At 33.9% G+C, this 15465-nt stretch overlaps 1 protein-coding gene across 3 annotated transcripts in view; it reads right to left on the bottom strand.

Annotated features, from left to right (window-relative positions):
- The window catches only part of BRD10 (bromodomain containing 10), a 146098-nt gene that overhangs the window by 25299 nt on the left and 105334 nt on the right, over positions 1–15465 (bottom strand). For all 3 annotated transcript variants that reach the window (XM_087869660.1, XM_087869661.1, XM_045780758.2), the window contains one exon: positions 4028–4143. In XM_087869660.1, coding sequence (XP_087725786.1) covers positions 4028–4143 — 116 coding nt within the window. The remainder of the gene's footprint in view (positions 1–4027; positions 4144–15465) is intronic.

Here is a 15465-nt window from a genome sequence, read left to right as displayed (position 1 = left end):
CTCTCTCTTCTTCTTCTGGGATTCCTATAATACAAATGTTAGTACGTTTGACGGAGTCACTGAGTTCCCTAAGTCTATTCTTATTTTGTGTAATTATTTTTTCTTTCTTTTTGTTCAGGTTGATTGCTTTCCATTACTCTGTCTTCAAGGTCACTAATTTATTCCTCTGCTTCTTTCATCCTGCTACATTCCATCAAGTGTATTTTTCATTTTGTTTATTGAGCTCTTTATCTCTGCTACACTATTCCTTTTCTTTTTAAGATTTTATTTGTAGTTAATCTGTATACCCAATGTGGGGCTCAAACTCAGAAGATCAAAAATCTCATGCTTTACTGACTGAGGGAGGGAGGTGCCCCTCTGTGTTATTCCTTATCTCTGTGTTAAGGATCTCACTCATGTCTTCTACTCTTTTCTCAAGTCCAGTGAGTATCCTTATGATCATTGCTTTAAATTTTCGAGATATCAGGCATGTTCCTTTTATCTGTTTGGCTTAGATCTCTGGCTGTTGCCTTGTCCTGTTCTTTCATCTGGGATAAATTTCTCTGTCTTACTTTGTCTACCTCTCTTTATCTGTTTCTCTCTGTTAAGAAAGTCAGCTATGTCATCTGCTCTTGAAAGAAGTGACTTCATGAAGAGAGGTCCTGGAGTCCTCTGCAGTGCAGTGTCCCCTGTTTACTAGAACCGGGCACTTCAGGAGAGTATCCTATGTGTGTTGCTTACATCCTGCTGTTGTGTCTGAGTCACTTCTCCTTTCAGTGCAGTCATCTGCACTGACCCTCTGCCTGTTGTGGGATGTGCTTACTTTGTGGTGTTCATGGGACTCAGGTACACCAGTTCTGAGGGGGCATGCCCACCAGGGAACTTGGGAACGGGGTACTGATATTAGCTAAATGGTGTTGGGCTACTAGTCCTATGCCAGATCTCCCAAGTGCTGTGGCTCCTGGGGATGTGAAGCTGGTGAAGAGCGTATGACAGTGGCTGGGCATGGCCCGCAGCAGCAGGTATACGCCCAGAGTCTGGGTGGGGAGCATAGACAGCTTTAACAAAATGCGCCCTGAGCCCTGGGTCCAGGCTACAACTATCTGTGCAGCCTCTTCTCCCACAGGGAGTTTATGGTTATGCTGGGGCCTAGGGGAGGAAAATGGTGCTTGCCAGTTTTCTCATTTTCAAAGAAGTCCACTAACATGCTCTGAAATCAGTATGAACAAATCTGTCTCCTGCTTGCCCACTGCATTGTATAAACTGCCAATTTTATGTTGTCTCTCCACACAGGCTGCTGTCTCTTTAAGGGCAGCGACCCAGCTATCACTTTCCCTCCTGGCTCACCCAGTGCTGAGTCAGCAGCCTTTTAAAGCTACAAGCTCCAATTCCCACTGGTTTTACAAACTCATAGAATTCAGTCCCTCTGGTTTTTAAAGCCAAATGATGAGTTCCATGGTACAAGTGCCTGTTCCTCTGTCCTCTCCACATGCATAACTCCCTCCCTCCTGTGGGCAGCCTCCCTCTGCCTTTCTGACCTTCCTAACCTTTCAGATGCAGCTTCTTCTCTATATTTAGTTGTGGAGTTTGTTCTGCCAGTCTTCAGATTGTTCTCTGGTTTGTTGACTTGGATGTGGATGATATCTAGTTGTGAACATGGGGCAGTATGAGCTTAGGGTCTACCCAATCGGCCGTCTTCCCATGCCCCCCCCAGATAAGAGATACTGATCTGGGGGAGCAAGGGAAGACGGCAGAGTGGGTCAAAAAAATATAAGCAAATCAAATTCTGCAGCATATTGAAAGGATTATACACCATGACCAAATGAGATTTATTCCTGCAATGCAAGGATAGTCCAATATATGAAAATTGATTAATGTCATACACTACATTAACACAATAAAGGGAAGAAACCACATGATTATCTCAACTGCAGAAAAAGCATGACAAAATTCAACATCCTTTCATGATAAAAATACTCAACAAACCAGGAATAGAAGGAAACTCTCTCAAATTAAGAAAAGCCATATAAGAAAAACCCATAGCGATCATACTCAACAGTGAAAGACTAAAACCTTTTTCTTCTCAGTTTGGGAACAAGGCAAGGATGCTCAATTTTGCTACTTCTGTTCAACATTGTACTGAAAGTTCTAGACCAAGCACTAGGCAAGAAAAAGGACATCCAAATTGGAAAGAAAAAAATAATCTCTCTTTACATATGACATGATCTTATGTAGAAAACCTTAAATATTTCACACAAAAAATTGTTAGAATAAATGAGTTCAGTAAGTGGCAGGATACAAAGTCAACACACAAGAATCAGTTGCCATTTCTATACAGTAACAACAATGAATCTGAAAAGCAACTTAAAACAATTCCATTTTTAATAGCTTCAAAAAGAATAAAATACTCTGGAATTAATCAAAGATGTGAAAGACTCGTACAATGAAAACTACAAAACACTGGAGAGTAATTAAAGATGACTAAATAAATGAAAACACATCCCATATTCATGGATTGGAAGACTTAATATTTTGAAGATGTTAATACCTACCCAAAGTGCTTTACAGATTCAATGCAACCCTATCAAAATCCCAATGATATTTGTTATGGAAATAGAAAAACCTATCCTAAAATTCATATGGCATCTCAAGGGACCTCAAATAGTCAAAATGATCTTGAAAAATCAAAACAAAGCTGGAGTGCTCCCACTTCTTGGTTTCAAAACTTACTACTAAACTTACTAATGATTTCTTGAGAACAACACTAAAGGCACAGGCAACAACAAAAAACAAAAAAAGAAACTGGACTTCATGGAAAATTTTAAAAATTGTTCATCAAAGGCACTATCAACAAAACAGAAAGGTAACACACAGAATGAAAAAAATTTTTGCAAATCATATATCCAATAAGGGATTAGTAGCCAGAATATACAGAGAACTCCTAAAAATCAACAAAAAAAAATCAACAAGCTGATTCAAAAATGGGCAAAAAGTTTGAATAGTCATTTCTCCACAAAGATATATAAATAACCAATAAGCACATGAAAAGATACACAATATCATTAATGATTAGGCAAATACAAATCAAAAGTACAACAACATACCCCTAGTACTCATTAGGTGGCTACTATAAAAAAAAAAAAAAAAAAGAAAACCAGAAAATAACAAATGTTGGTGAAGATGTGGAGAAACTGGGATCCTTGTGCACTGTTGGTAGGAATGGAAAATTGTATAGACACTGTGGAAAAGACTATGGTGGTTCCTTAAAAAATTAAAAATAGTATTATAATATGACCCAGCAATTCCACTTCTAAGTATAAACCAAAAGAACTGAAAACAGTATCTTGAAGAGATATCTGTACATACATGTTCACAGCAACATTATTCGTAATAGCTAAAACATGAAAACCGCCCATGTATCCACTGGCAGATGAATGAATAAGCAAAATGTGGTATATGCATATAATGAAATACCACAGAGCCTTAAAAAGGAAGAAAATTCTGACATATGTTAAAATATGAACCCTGAAAATACGCTAAGTGAAATAAGACAGTCACAAAACCACAAATATTGTATATTACATGAGGTACTTAAGAGTAGTCAAATCATTTAGACAGAAAGTAGACTGGTGATTGCCAGGGGCTGAGGAGGAGGGGAATGGGGAGTTATTTAATAGATACAGAGTTTCAGTTTTACAAGATGAAGAGTTTAGGAGATAGATGGGGTAATAATAACATTCATTATGAAAGTATTTAATAGCAATGAACTATATACTTAAAACTGGTTGAGAGGATAAATTTTGTTTGTGCATTTTACCACAATGGAAAAAAACAGGGAAAAAAAGAAAGGGAATGTAAGCCACAGAGTATGGTATTATTTAATCAACAGAACTTTTTCAGGACTTAGGAAGTGCCTTGCACACAGTAAGCACTCAAAAATATCTCTTGAATGTTAATGGAAAATTGCAAAATGATTCCAGGATATCTTCCCATAATCATAAATTAAGAGCCCTAAAATAGGTAAAACAGATTATAAAGCTTGAATTACCTGTTTCGTTGAAAAGCTTTCATCAACTTTGGTTCCCATGGCAGCAATTCATTTAAAAGGCGTATCAAGGTACCATGCAATTCTTTTACAGCTTGCCTCCGATGATACCATTTGCCCTAAAAACACAATGTTAAAGTAAATCCTTTAGATTTAATCTAAAAGTGAATGTCAAGCCTTATTTTCTGAGTAAAACACAAAACGAAACACCAATACCCATCAAATAAGAATGTCTTCTTCAGGAAGCTGTAAAGGGAAAAATATTCTGTAATAAATCTTATTTGTAATATTTTAAAGATTCTCAATTCTAAAGGACAAATCTAAAAGCTATTTAAACAAAGAGAAAACTTTTTTAAGTTTTTAACTGTCAATTATAAGTATTTTAATAATCTATTTACTAAATACATGTAAAAATACAAACATACATTCACTGAATATGTAACTGACATGGCTCACTTCTGTAAAGTTTTTGTAATTATCCCAAAGAGTGGGGAAAAAGAGAAAAAAAGGATTGTTATATCCAAAAGCAGTCTTAACAAACTTCGTTAGGAAATTTTACAATTATTGTACTTAAAAAGGTTTCCAGCACAGACAAGCAGATAAATGGTCATAATTTTCAATACTATTATGCTATAGCCACAGTAAGAGTTAATAATTACTGACACCCCCTCTCCATTTGTTAAGTATTATCCTAAGTATTTCAATCATATATCTGTATCTATATCTAGAGGGGAGAGGGAGGGAGGGGAGAGGCAGAGGAAAGTGAGGAAGAGGGGAGGAAGAGGGGGGTGTGTGAGCGTGACAGCACACATGTACTTACGCAGTTATGAAAACCCTCTAATGTATGTGCATTTCAGTCTCACTTAACAAATGATGAAACTAAGGCTCAGAGAAATTAAATGACTTAAGGTCCTATGACTTGAACCTAATCTACCTGATGCCGAAGTTCAAGACTTTAGAACTGCATCACCACCTCTTAAAAGCTGTATCACATAATTCAATCTGATACATGTTATAAAAACCTCTAGTAAAAATACACTTCCCCCACAAAATTATTCAAATACCATAGGAAAAATAAGTTTAAAGAAGTTATATCTTTAGGTAGACAACTCCCCCCTTCCCCGCAATGTTAGTGTATACCTATCAACATCACCACCATCTTCATTTACTGTTGTATAACCATGTTATATTTCTTTTTTTTTTTTTGAGATATAATTCACATACCATTCAGTCCACTCATTTTGTTTCATTAACAAAAAAAATACACAACTATATATATTATGGGTCACATTTAACATGCAAAAATTAGACTTCATCTCAGCAACTGTTCAGTTAATTTGCACATGTGTAGAACATTAAGACACAAAAACAACCACTCCCACCAAAAAAAATAAAAAAATAAAAATAGCCACTCCCTAGAGCAAAATGTACTTTAAATCTGTGCATAAATTTCCCAATTTTATATATATCTAAAATCTTCAACATTCCATTCACTGAAATATGAAATTTTATCTATGTATGTGAAGTTTTAGCTATAAACATAAATAATAGTATAGTTCCTACTCCTCCAACATTTTGTGCTTTAAACCAACAAAATGTTTATGCATGTAGAAATAAACAACTACATTTCTACATCGGTGGTTTTTAAACTGCTTATTAGAAGAGCAGGAAGATGTGGAATTATATGCTTATGTGCACATAATGAATATGGAATCTAGGCTCAATGACCAATTCTTGTGTCTTCTTAATGGCACGACAAATGATAGTATTATGAAAAAAAATTCAAGGAAAGTAATTATTTCATATAATAACCTAGACAGACCTTTCCTCTTGTCAAATTGCTTTCTCAAAGGACCCAACTTAACAGTAAGTTATACCTCAAAAGTTTATTCCCCCCCAAAAGAAGCTAGGCAATAGCTAGCTATCAAATAAAGTGCTCATTCTAACCCATGAAAACAAAACTATTAAACAATAAATAATACTTTCCTCTAGGGAGAGCAAAGTGAGGAAGATGAAAAGGCAGATGATAGTCAACCTAAAATCGTTTGCAGAATGAGGTAGTATTCTGTTCCACTAAAAAAAAAAAAAAAAAAAAAAAAAAAAAAAAAAAAAAAGTGTAATAAAGATTTTTTTTCTTTTAACAGAGCACATCAACATTATTTCTCTACTTTGCAACTACTACTTGGCTCAAAAATGAAATGGTGAGAATAAACTTTTCCTAAGCTAAAGAAAGCAGAAATAGGAAAGGTATGAGTAATTACACCACCTTTGTGGTATAATTAATTGGAAAATTGTTAAAAGACTAGAGAGCACCAGGCAAGCTGAATTCTTTGTAACTGAGGGTTATATGGGGAAGAATGGCAGATACAGAATTAGCCTGGGCAGTATGGCTGCTATCTGGATTAGTGTAGTGGTGGTATAGGGAATGCAGAAGGACTAGCAGTTATTATCAGATCTTGGGACTAGGAAGACTGAGGCACAGGAAGAGGAGTCTGTGTAGCTGAATGTCATTATTACAAGATATCTGTCAGCTGTGTTTGTGTCTCTACTAAATTACAGCATTAATTTTTCTAGAAAAGAGTTTTAAAGAGATGAGAAGATTTTATCTCTGATTTTATTTTGATTACTAAATTTTAATTAATCCAATGCCCAGAAAATATATTGCTGAACTAGCCAACTATATACAGAGAAGGGGTCATAAATATTAATCAGAGAATAGATTTCTAACTTTCATATAATTCTGTCTTATCCACTGACCTGTTTGAAAATGTCTATGGCCTTCTAACTTCATATGTGTTTTTTGGACTTCTTCCCTTTCTTTATATTGTATATTCTCAATTTGGGGTAGTGACGGCACGGCATTTCATTATTTTAAAATGAATACTTAATCATTTTGTGTTTGGAAAACAATATTCTTACAACAGAAATTACAGAAAGTAAAGACTGATAAAAACTACAAGATACATATAAGGAATACAATGACCTCAAGAAAGGACACCACTATATCCTGCCATGGGGTATGTGTCTCACAGTTTTTATGTTTACCAAAAGGGGCATACATTTTAAAAAGTTCAGAATCACTGCTCTGGGACTGGTATTTTAGGTAAAGTGCTTTATCCACTTGACAGTAAAAAAGAAACTCATACTGCCTGTTTCATTTACCATCTTCTTTGGTCAATACAACCCAAATGGAATTAAAACATGCCCCCTTCTACCTAGTGGTGGTCTTGGAGTGTCACAGTATACAACGAGACTAGTGTAAACAGAAAAAAGGTTATGAATTTTTAAAAGAAGTTAGTCAGAGATGGCAATGATCTGCCTTAACTTGGGTCTAATGTAAAAGTCTATGTAAAATCAAGTATTTCCTGAATCTAAATCAGGTCATTGACTAAAAGCGGGCAAGAGCTTTTCTGATTGATCAACTTTATTTACATACACAGAAAGGAAAAACTGAGATCAACTATTGTGTCTCCTCTAGGATGAAATTATTAAAACTAAAGGGAATGAGAAGAACATAATTTTACAGAAGGAAACTGGCTCAGTGAATCACTGGGAAGTACTTGTAGACAGAAGCAGATTTTCAGTTAGAATTCTAGGTCTTTTGAATGTTAAAATCTAATTCTCCTTCCACTACATAATGCTGTCCCACTTGGTCTACACAGACAATTCCTGAAGAACAAAAGATTGTATTGCGTAAGTACTTATCTTTACATGTAGGTGTCTCTGTTAGGCAAAAATTAAAATCTATACAACTTATTATCATTTGTTTAATTATAATAGTACTTAAAATTATAGTGTTCTAAAGTTTAAAAGTGAATTAAAGAACAAGGAACACAGCAGAGTCCCCATTCTTCAAATACATAGGAAAGAATATGGATGTAATAAAAATCAGAAAGCTCTCATAATCTTTAGATGTAGTGATCAATATAGAATCGAAGATAGCAGGTAGAAGGATTAGTAAAAGGTCATTTATGGAACAGAGTTATAACCATTTCTCTAATAAAAAATATATTTAATAAGCTAAAAGCTAGCAACAGCTTTGTTTCACAAACAGATATGTGAAAGTGGGGATAAATGAACTGTTTTCATTTAATATTACTTTCATTTAATATCTCATTCAATACTAGAATTCTCACTACTTTCACGGATAAAAATTATCTTCTAAGATAATCCCAATGTATTATGTGAACTTAACAATGCAAACATTTACTGAAGGTCACTTTAAAGAAGAGGAGAGTAGTATCGTTCTTTTATGAATTTACTATAAAGTTTAACACAAAGTATGAATTTTAAGCATACACCATGGAACCAAAGGCACACAATATGGTCTAAATCTGAAGCTTACCTTTCAATACTTTCTCATCCAATGTCCACAGCAGCTGCAGATTGCCAGCTCCCTTTCCATGAGATGCCCCAAATGTCAAACAATGGAGGTTTTATAACCTCGTAGGGATTACTACAAAAAGAAGCTGTTCTATGGTCACAAGATAAGTTTTTATTATATTATGCAGTTTTATAAGTTTTTGAATATGATACATTAATAACCTAAGGAACCATACGGGAAAAGAAACTTTAAAAAAACTTACAAAACTACACAATATTGTAAAATGAAAAGCTGAATCTACGCGTGTGAAATGAGTGGGGAGGGAAACTTACCTCACAACTAAAGAACGATTCCATTCTGCTGCAGTAATCGGGGATGGGTATAACAGAACTAGCATAATGCTGGCTGGGGTGTTGCAAGGACAGGGAGTTGGCAATCTACTGATGCTGCAGACATTGGACACCTAAAAGGAAGAAAAAAAGGAAAACAAATAAATTCCAGGTTTCTTACATGTCTTATCACCATGGACATATTTTATACATTTTAATAAATTTAGATGCTTTGAATGTTAAACTTAGGTGAAAGTAACTTATTTACACAAACCATCCTGTTACTCATATAGATTTTCTTGTAACATTAAATGTAAACAAAATAGCTATCAACAGCTCTATGAAGAAAAGTAAAATCATATATAAATATACAAAGAATGCTTTTATAAATTGAAATGGTTAGCACCATTACTGTGGAGATAGTAAAAACATTTTTATTAAGAATAGTACAAAAACAAGATGTGTATAACCAAAGTATCAATGTCATTTTTTTTCTATACAATTTTACTTATAAATGTTAGATCATAGAAACTGGATCATATAACAAAATATTAAACTGGATCATATAACAAAATATTTTTTGTTATAGGTTTGGTGCTTGTCATAAATCCCATTGTGGAAAAGGGATTAAATAACAATATATCTCAGTTTTCAAATAAAATGAAAATAACTTTGAGAAAAGCCACACAGATCGATACACAAAGGTGTCTCATTTAAAATCACTAGCAGAAGGGCCTGGGAAAGTCAGAGGGGGAGACGAACCATGAGAGACTATGGACTCTGGGAAACAATCTGAGGGTTTCAGAGCGGAGGGGGTAGCCTGGTGATGGGTATTAAGGAGGGCAGTGTTGTAATGAGCACTGGGTGTTATATGAAAATAATGAATCATGGAACACTACATAATAAAAAATAAAAAAAAATCACAAGCAGTATCTGAAGGTAGCTTGTAAATAATTTAAATTCACATGTATAAAAACACAGCACAAATCAAATTAACTGTAATTAAGTATATTAGTAAACCAGTTATTTAACACTCTCCTCAGTCTAAATAATATTAAATGAAAAGGTAGTATTCACTTTTTTTTCTTACTGCTTTCCTAAAGAAACCATCACCATACTCATTTATTCCTGGATATTCAGTTTTAGGGGTAAAATATTACATTCACTTTGTTGCATACAGTCCCTTGAAAAAGTGCTAGTTTGACAGTATAGTGAAATGTATACATATTAACATGGGAAAAGTTAAAAGTTACTTTAACACTGCCAGAGGTTCTAATATGAACTATCACATGCTAGTATTTTCTCTCATCCAGTTTCACTTAAGACTAATTTAACAGAAAAGGAAAGCATTTGTACTTTATTTTAAAGGCATCCCACATGGAATGACATTTCCATTATATTTCTAAACTAGCATTTACCTAGAAAGCATAAAAACAAACAACTATATCAATGATTAGAATTTATTGCAAATTTTGATGTTCTTTAGCTCTGTAGAGAGGAAAAAGTGGATGACAGATCATATTCCTAGTAAGGTAGTTACTACTACTGGGGAAGAAAATATATATGTATTAATGATACATAACCACTTTCATTTACAAAGAAGAAAGAATCCTGAACTGGGAATTAACCACTAGCTGGGTATTTGAAGTTGACCCTTTTCAGTAAATTGGTGGTAGCAAATAAGTTAACATTTGATCAAATCTATACCTGACTGATATATCAGAAAGGTGGGTTCTCAAGCAATTCACTGCACAATCTGAATCACTAAGTAATGCTACATTTGGTATCATCGGAGCACAAAAATTCCACGTAAGTGACATGAAGATTGGGAAAATCTTAAGAGCAAGGACAATATCCTACTTATCTTCACTTTCTCAGGCTCTATCACAAAGCCTAGCACAGAGTGGGACCACAGAAAGTATTCAAACTACATAAGTAATTTTCTTAGTTAACTGAGGTTTTCTCCTTAGATGCAATTTTTTTTTAAATTGAGAGAAATATGTCTTGCAGATTTTCTGAACACATGAATATAATTTAACTCTCGATGACTTCATCATTATGAACAAGGTATTGTGTTACATTTTAATACAGTGACTTTCAAGCACTGTTCAAGTTTCTCTATGATCTACATTCCTTTTTTTTAAAAAAAAGTTTTATTTACTTATTTGATAGAAAGAAAGAGCACAAACGGGGAAGGGGGTGGTGGGGAGGAGCAGATGGAGAACCAGAAGCAGACTCCCTGCTGAGCAGGGAGCCAGAGGTGGGGCTCGCAGGGCTCCATCCCAGGACCCTGGGACCATGGTCTGAGGCAAAGGCAGCTGCTAAACTGACTGAGCCACCCAGGCGCCCCGCAAATAATTTTTTTAATGGAAGTTTTCCTAATGGGATTCAAACTATGCCAAATTGTAGTCAGTAGAAACCCTGAGCACTATTAACAGGGTTAAAATCCAGTTCTTAGCTGCGTAGTTATTAAGTGTTAAAAAGTACCCAAGGAACAAGATTCACCATGGATAAATGTGGATAATACATTCTTAGATAATTCAGTGACTGACTGAAGCTTTGTCTTACCAGTCACATATTGCTCTGATTCACATTTCCTGTGAATCTTCCCTCGCTATTATTTTGAGCATGCAGTTACCATTAGATTCTTCATAAAATACAATGTTACCTACCCCTCCACTCTATTCCCAAACATATAAACACGTAATTAAGGGAAGTGAGCAAGTGTCTTGGGTGTTTGGTGACTTCTGAATTAACACTGCTTGAAAAGAAAAGATAAAGCCTTTTATAAAAGGAAAGAAGCTAGCCCAACTCACCTAGATTAAAATTAAAAATTTATCCCCATGGTTGGGATAAAATCTTAAACTCTGAAGTGAATTCTTTGAGGATAAGGACTTTGTTTTAATTTCAGGTCCCTACCAAGTTCCTGGTGCTACATATAAGACACAGAAGACACTGAGGAAATACTCGCCTTATGAATAAGACTTGAATCTGTAACTAAGATAGGTAAAGAAACTTATTTTATCTGTTGTGCAGGCCTTCCAAGAGGGTGTTCTAATTTTTTAAAAGTTTTAAATATGGCTATTTAAAGACAATGTGATTTTCCCCTCACAGTTGAGATTATTTTCAGTTTTGTTAACCAGTAGTTTACCAGAAAATCTAGAATAAGAAATTGATATAGGGGCGCCTGGATGGCTCAGTCAGTTAAGTGTCTGCCTTCGGCTCAGGTGATGATCCCAGGTGTCACCATCTGATACAAGCTTCTGATTTCTCTATGTTTGGTGTTGCTAATGTACAGCCTTTGGTTAGGCAAGAGAAATACTATTATTGTATAATAAAAATTTAAATTATTTTAAGAACATAGTAAAGATTAATTTTATTCATTACTTGACATTCCTTTCCAATTCTTTTTAACAAGTCTTTTCACATATTGTAATCATTAGGCACATCTTATTTTGTGTGTATTTAAAAAATTTAACATTTCACAAATACTTCCATATAGTAACAATGATATACAAATATTTTATTTTACTAGCTATATGACATACCACTGTGTTAATATTGTTTGGTTAGTCATCTCCCCACTGTTGGACATACAGGCTTTTTCCAAATTTCGACTATTAGAGGTAGTCTACTGAACACACCACTGTGTAAACTGCTTTTTTTTTGGGGGGGGGGAAGGGGATATGATATGGGGAAAATAAAGATTAAATTCCAAACAGGATTACAAGATCAAAAAGCAGGCAGTTTTATAACTTTTCTTACACATTGACTGTGATATTTATCCTAAGTGTTGAGTTATTTAACTGCCAAAAGATGTATCAGAAAAGAAGATAAAAAAAAAGGCCTTGTATTTTAAATTTTAGTTTCTCTATATTGATAGGACTATCATTCATCATTATATAATCCAAAGTTTCTTTTCTCATAAATAACATCTTTTTTTTTTTGCCAAATTGTTCAGTTTTCCTTATAACTTATTTCTATATGGATCTTTCCTTACTAAAGAAAAATAGGTTGAAACTTCTTTGAAAATCTAAATTATGACATAAAACATAAGGAAATTAGGCAGATATGAGAAAAAAAAAGGGTTACATGAAAAACTCAGAAATACAACCACTTCTGTTATAAGCCTGGCAAAATTTTCCAATTTTGATTTAGAGAGCAATAATGTCTTATAAATTTCAAATATAATAGCATCAGGCAAATTTATCAGTATCTTAGTTCTACCTTTCTGGAAAACTAATACATTTCCTCAGTTTAAAAAGATATTTTCCAAATAATTAGGCAAAATGCATATTTTATCTCTTGACTAAAGCCACAAAAATAAAAATGTTATGATTTCTCCTTTAGCTTACTAATGAATCCTATGATCTGAATAATGAGAAAGGCAAAACTTAAAAACTGTCAAACTATACACTCTATTTACCTCAAGCAGATGTCTCACTTTAAATAAATCTCAGGTAGATAATTAGGTATAACACTGCGAGATCTAAAGGATGTTGAGCCTTTTTTGAATAAGTCCCTACATGAAGTAATGGTACCAAGTGTGCTAGAACAAACTCAAGAAAACTAAATACTCTCCTTACATTATTAACTATAAATGTAATTAGTTGCCTTGAAAGAATAAGTAAACAATCTAGATTTTGAAAGACTGTACATCTTCCAATACAATGAGTAGCTCAATGGCAAAACCTCTAAGAGGTTAGGAAAGCTTTTATAATGACATTCTGGGGTGGGGTGAAGAAGTGGGATAATTTTTCCTTGTTGTTTTGGTAGGAAAAACTATCTGGAAAGGCCCTGCAGAGAAGAAATCTTCTAAAGAAGTGAGGCGTTTGTACGAATTCATGTTAAATCCTCTATCACATAAATTTTCTATCTTTAGCAATGGCATTCGTGACAACCAAATGTCTATATGGAACACATCCTCTTTGTTACTGGAGCCATTATTTTATATATACATATATATATATATATATAAAAGTTGACGATGAGTAACAGAATTGCTTTGACTCTAAATACTATTTTAGTTTTGATAGTGCTATCTTCTTATGAAGATCAAAATTAATACTCTATTTGTCTGGCAATAGTGAAGGAAGCCCAAAGGCAATAAATCAGTCAAAATGGCTCTCACTATCACCGAGTTCATGCATTTAATTATTAAGAAAGTCTCTCAGATCCTTACTATGAGTTCAATTCTTATAAATATTGTTATTTGCTTTGTAATTCACAGTTTATCAGCTAGGGTAAGTACATGGACAAACACAAGAAACAACAGGTTGACACTGAGGAAAGAGAACAAAAGCAAACGTATAAACACACACCTTCAAAATGTATAGCATAAAGGTCTTTTGGTAAATGTTTAATTAGTTACTGCTATCAATACATTTTTAGAGTATCAGTATAATTATGGATATTCATAATGATCCCTGAGTCATCAAAAAAGGGTTAAAATTTTGTTCAATATAGTAAAAGGACACACAGAAGTTTGTCATTAAATGATTAAAATAAGAAATTTAAAAAAAGAAAAGAAATTTAGTCCTAAAGTTCAGGTTTCAGTTATCTAGAAAATTCAGTTAAGTGAAACACCTTATTCCCAAATGATGGCAGACAAATAAACTAGTATTTAATATTACTATAAGCATCCAATAAAGTTAATTTCTGCAACTAACATCTATCATAATCAGTATTAACTTCTACAGAAAAATAAGGAATGATACTAAAACGTAAACATTTACTGTCTATTGTTACCATTATGCTCTGTGGCCATTATAAGCTATTCATGAAAAAAACCTTTTAGGCAGTTTAAAGGAAAATAGCTTGCATGTTAGTAATCTCATTAAGATGATACCTACTAAGTACAGTCCCAAGAATTTGTATTTTTTGAAGAGTAGAAAACATTTTAAAACTAATATGCGGGGCGCCTGGGCGGGTGAGCATCCAACTCTTGGTTTCAGCTCAGGTCATGATCTCAGCATCCTGGAATCCAGCCCCACGTTGGGCTCTGCACTCAGCACAGAGTCTGCTTGTCCCTTTCCCTCTGCTCCTCCCCTCACTTGAGCTAGCTCTCTCTCAAATAAATAAATAAAATCTTAAAAAGAAAAAATAAGCAAATACTAGGAGTCATGGACAAGTTAAAAATTTAGAGTCACAAAATTTAATCAATTAAACCCTGTATGTAACCTAAAATTTTCTTATAAACATGCCTTCAAAGATTACAGTGTCAAGTATTTGTAATCTATGTTTTCTTTTACCTTTCTGCTCGTTCCTGTAAAGGAAGGCGATATTGCATATACCTCATATCATTAACAAAGTGAGGTGGAAGGCTTTACAGAAAAACTCTAGGATCCTTGAAGAAGTCTTTTTCTCTTACAATGCATGCTATAAGTAAGTACATTATGCATAAAACTATTTATTAAAAACAAATAAAACCCTAATTTATAATATGGGAACAAGTTAAGATGCATATGTTATGTTTACCTGCAGCATAAAAAACAATTAGCAAACTTATTTAACAAAATTCTATTTAAACTCATGAAGAACAGACAACTCACTGAAAATAAAGTTTCTGCAAAAATTATAAGTAACACCCTGATTAAAAGACTATTCTCCCTATTAAAGGACAGAATCAGTCCTGTATGAGTATATAACATCAAATATATTAAAAATTGCTTTGTTGAGGAGAAAATATTCTAATGTAAATGTTGTTTGAGAAATAACATCACAGAGGTAAATTTTAGAACACCGGGTGTTCCACATCAAGCAACTGCCCATATACCAAAGTGCCATGT

Source organism: Ursus americanus, chromosome 18 (assembly GCF_024610735.1).
Source record: "Ursus americanus isolate L20-20 chromosome 18, mUrsAme1.1.p, whole genome shotgun sequence".
NCBI lineage: Eukaryota > Metazoa > Chordata > Mammalia > Carnivora > Ursidae > Ursus > Ursus americanus.
The sequence above is the reverse complement of the archived record's forward strand: the minus strand, read 5'-3'. Positions and strand labels throughout refer to the sequence as shown.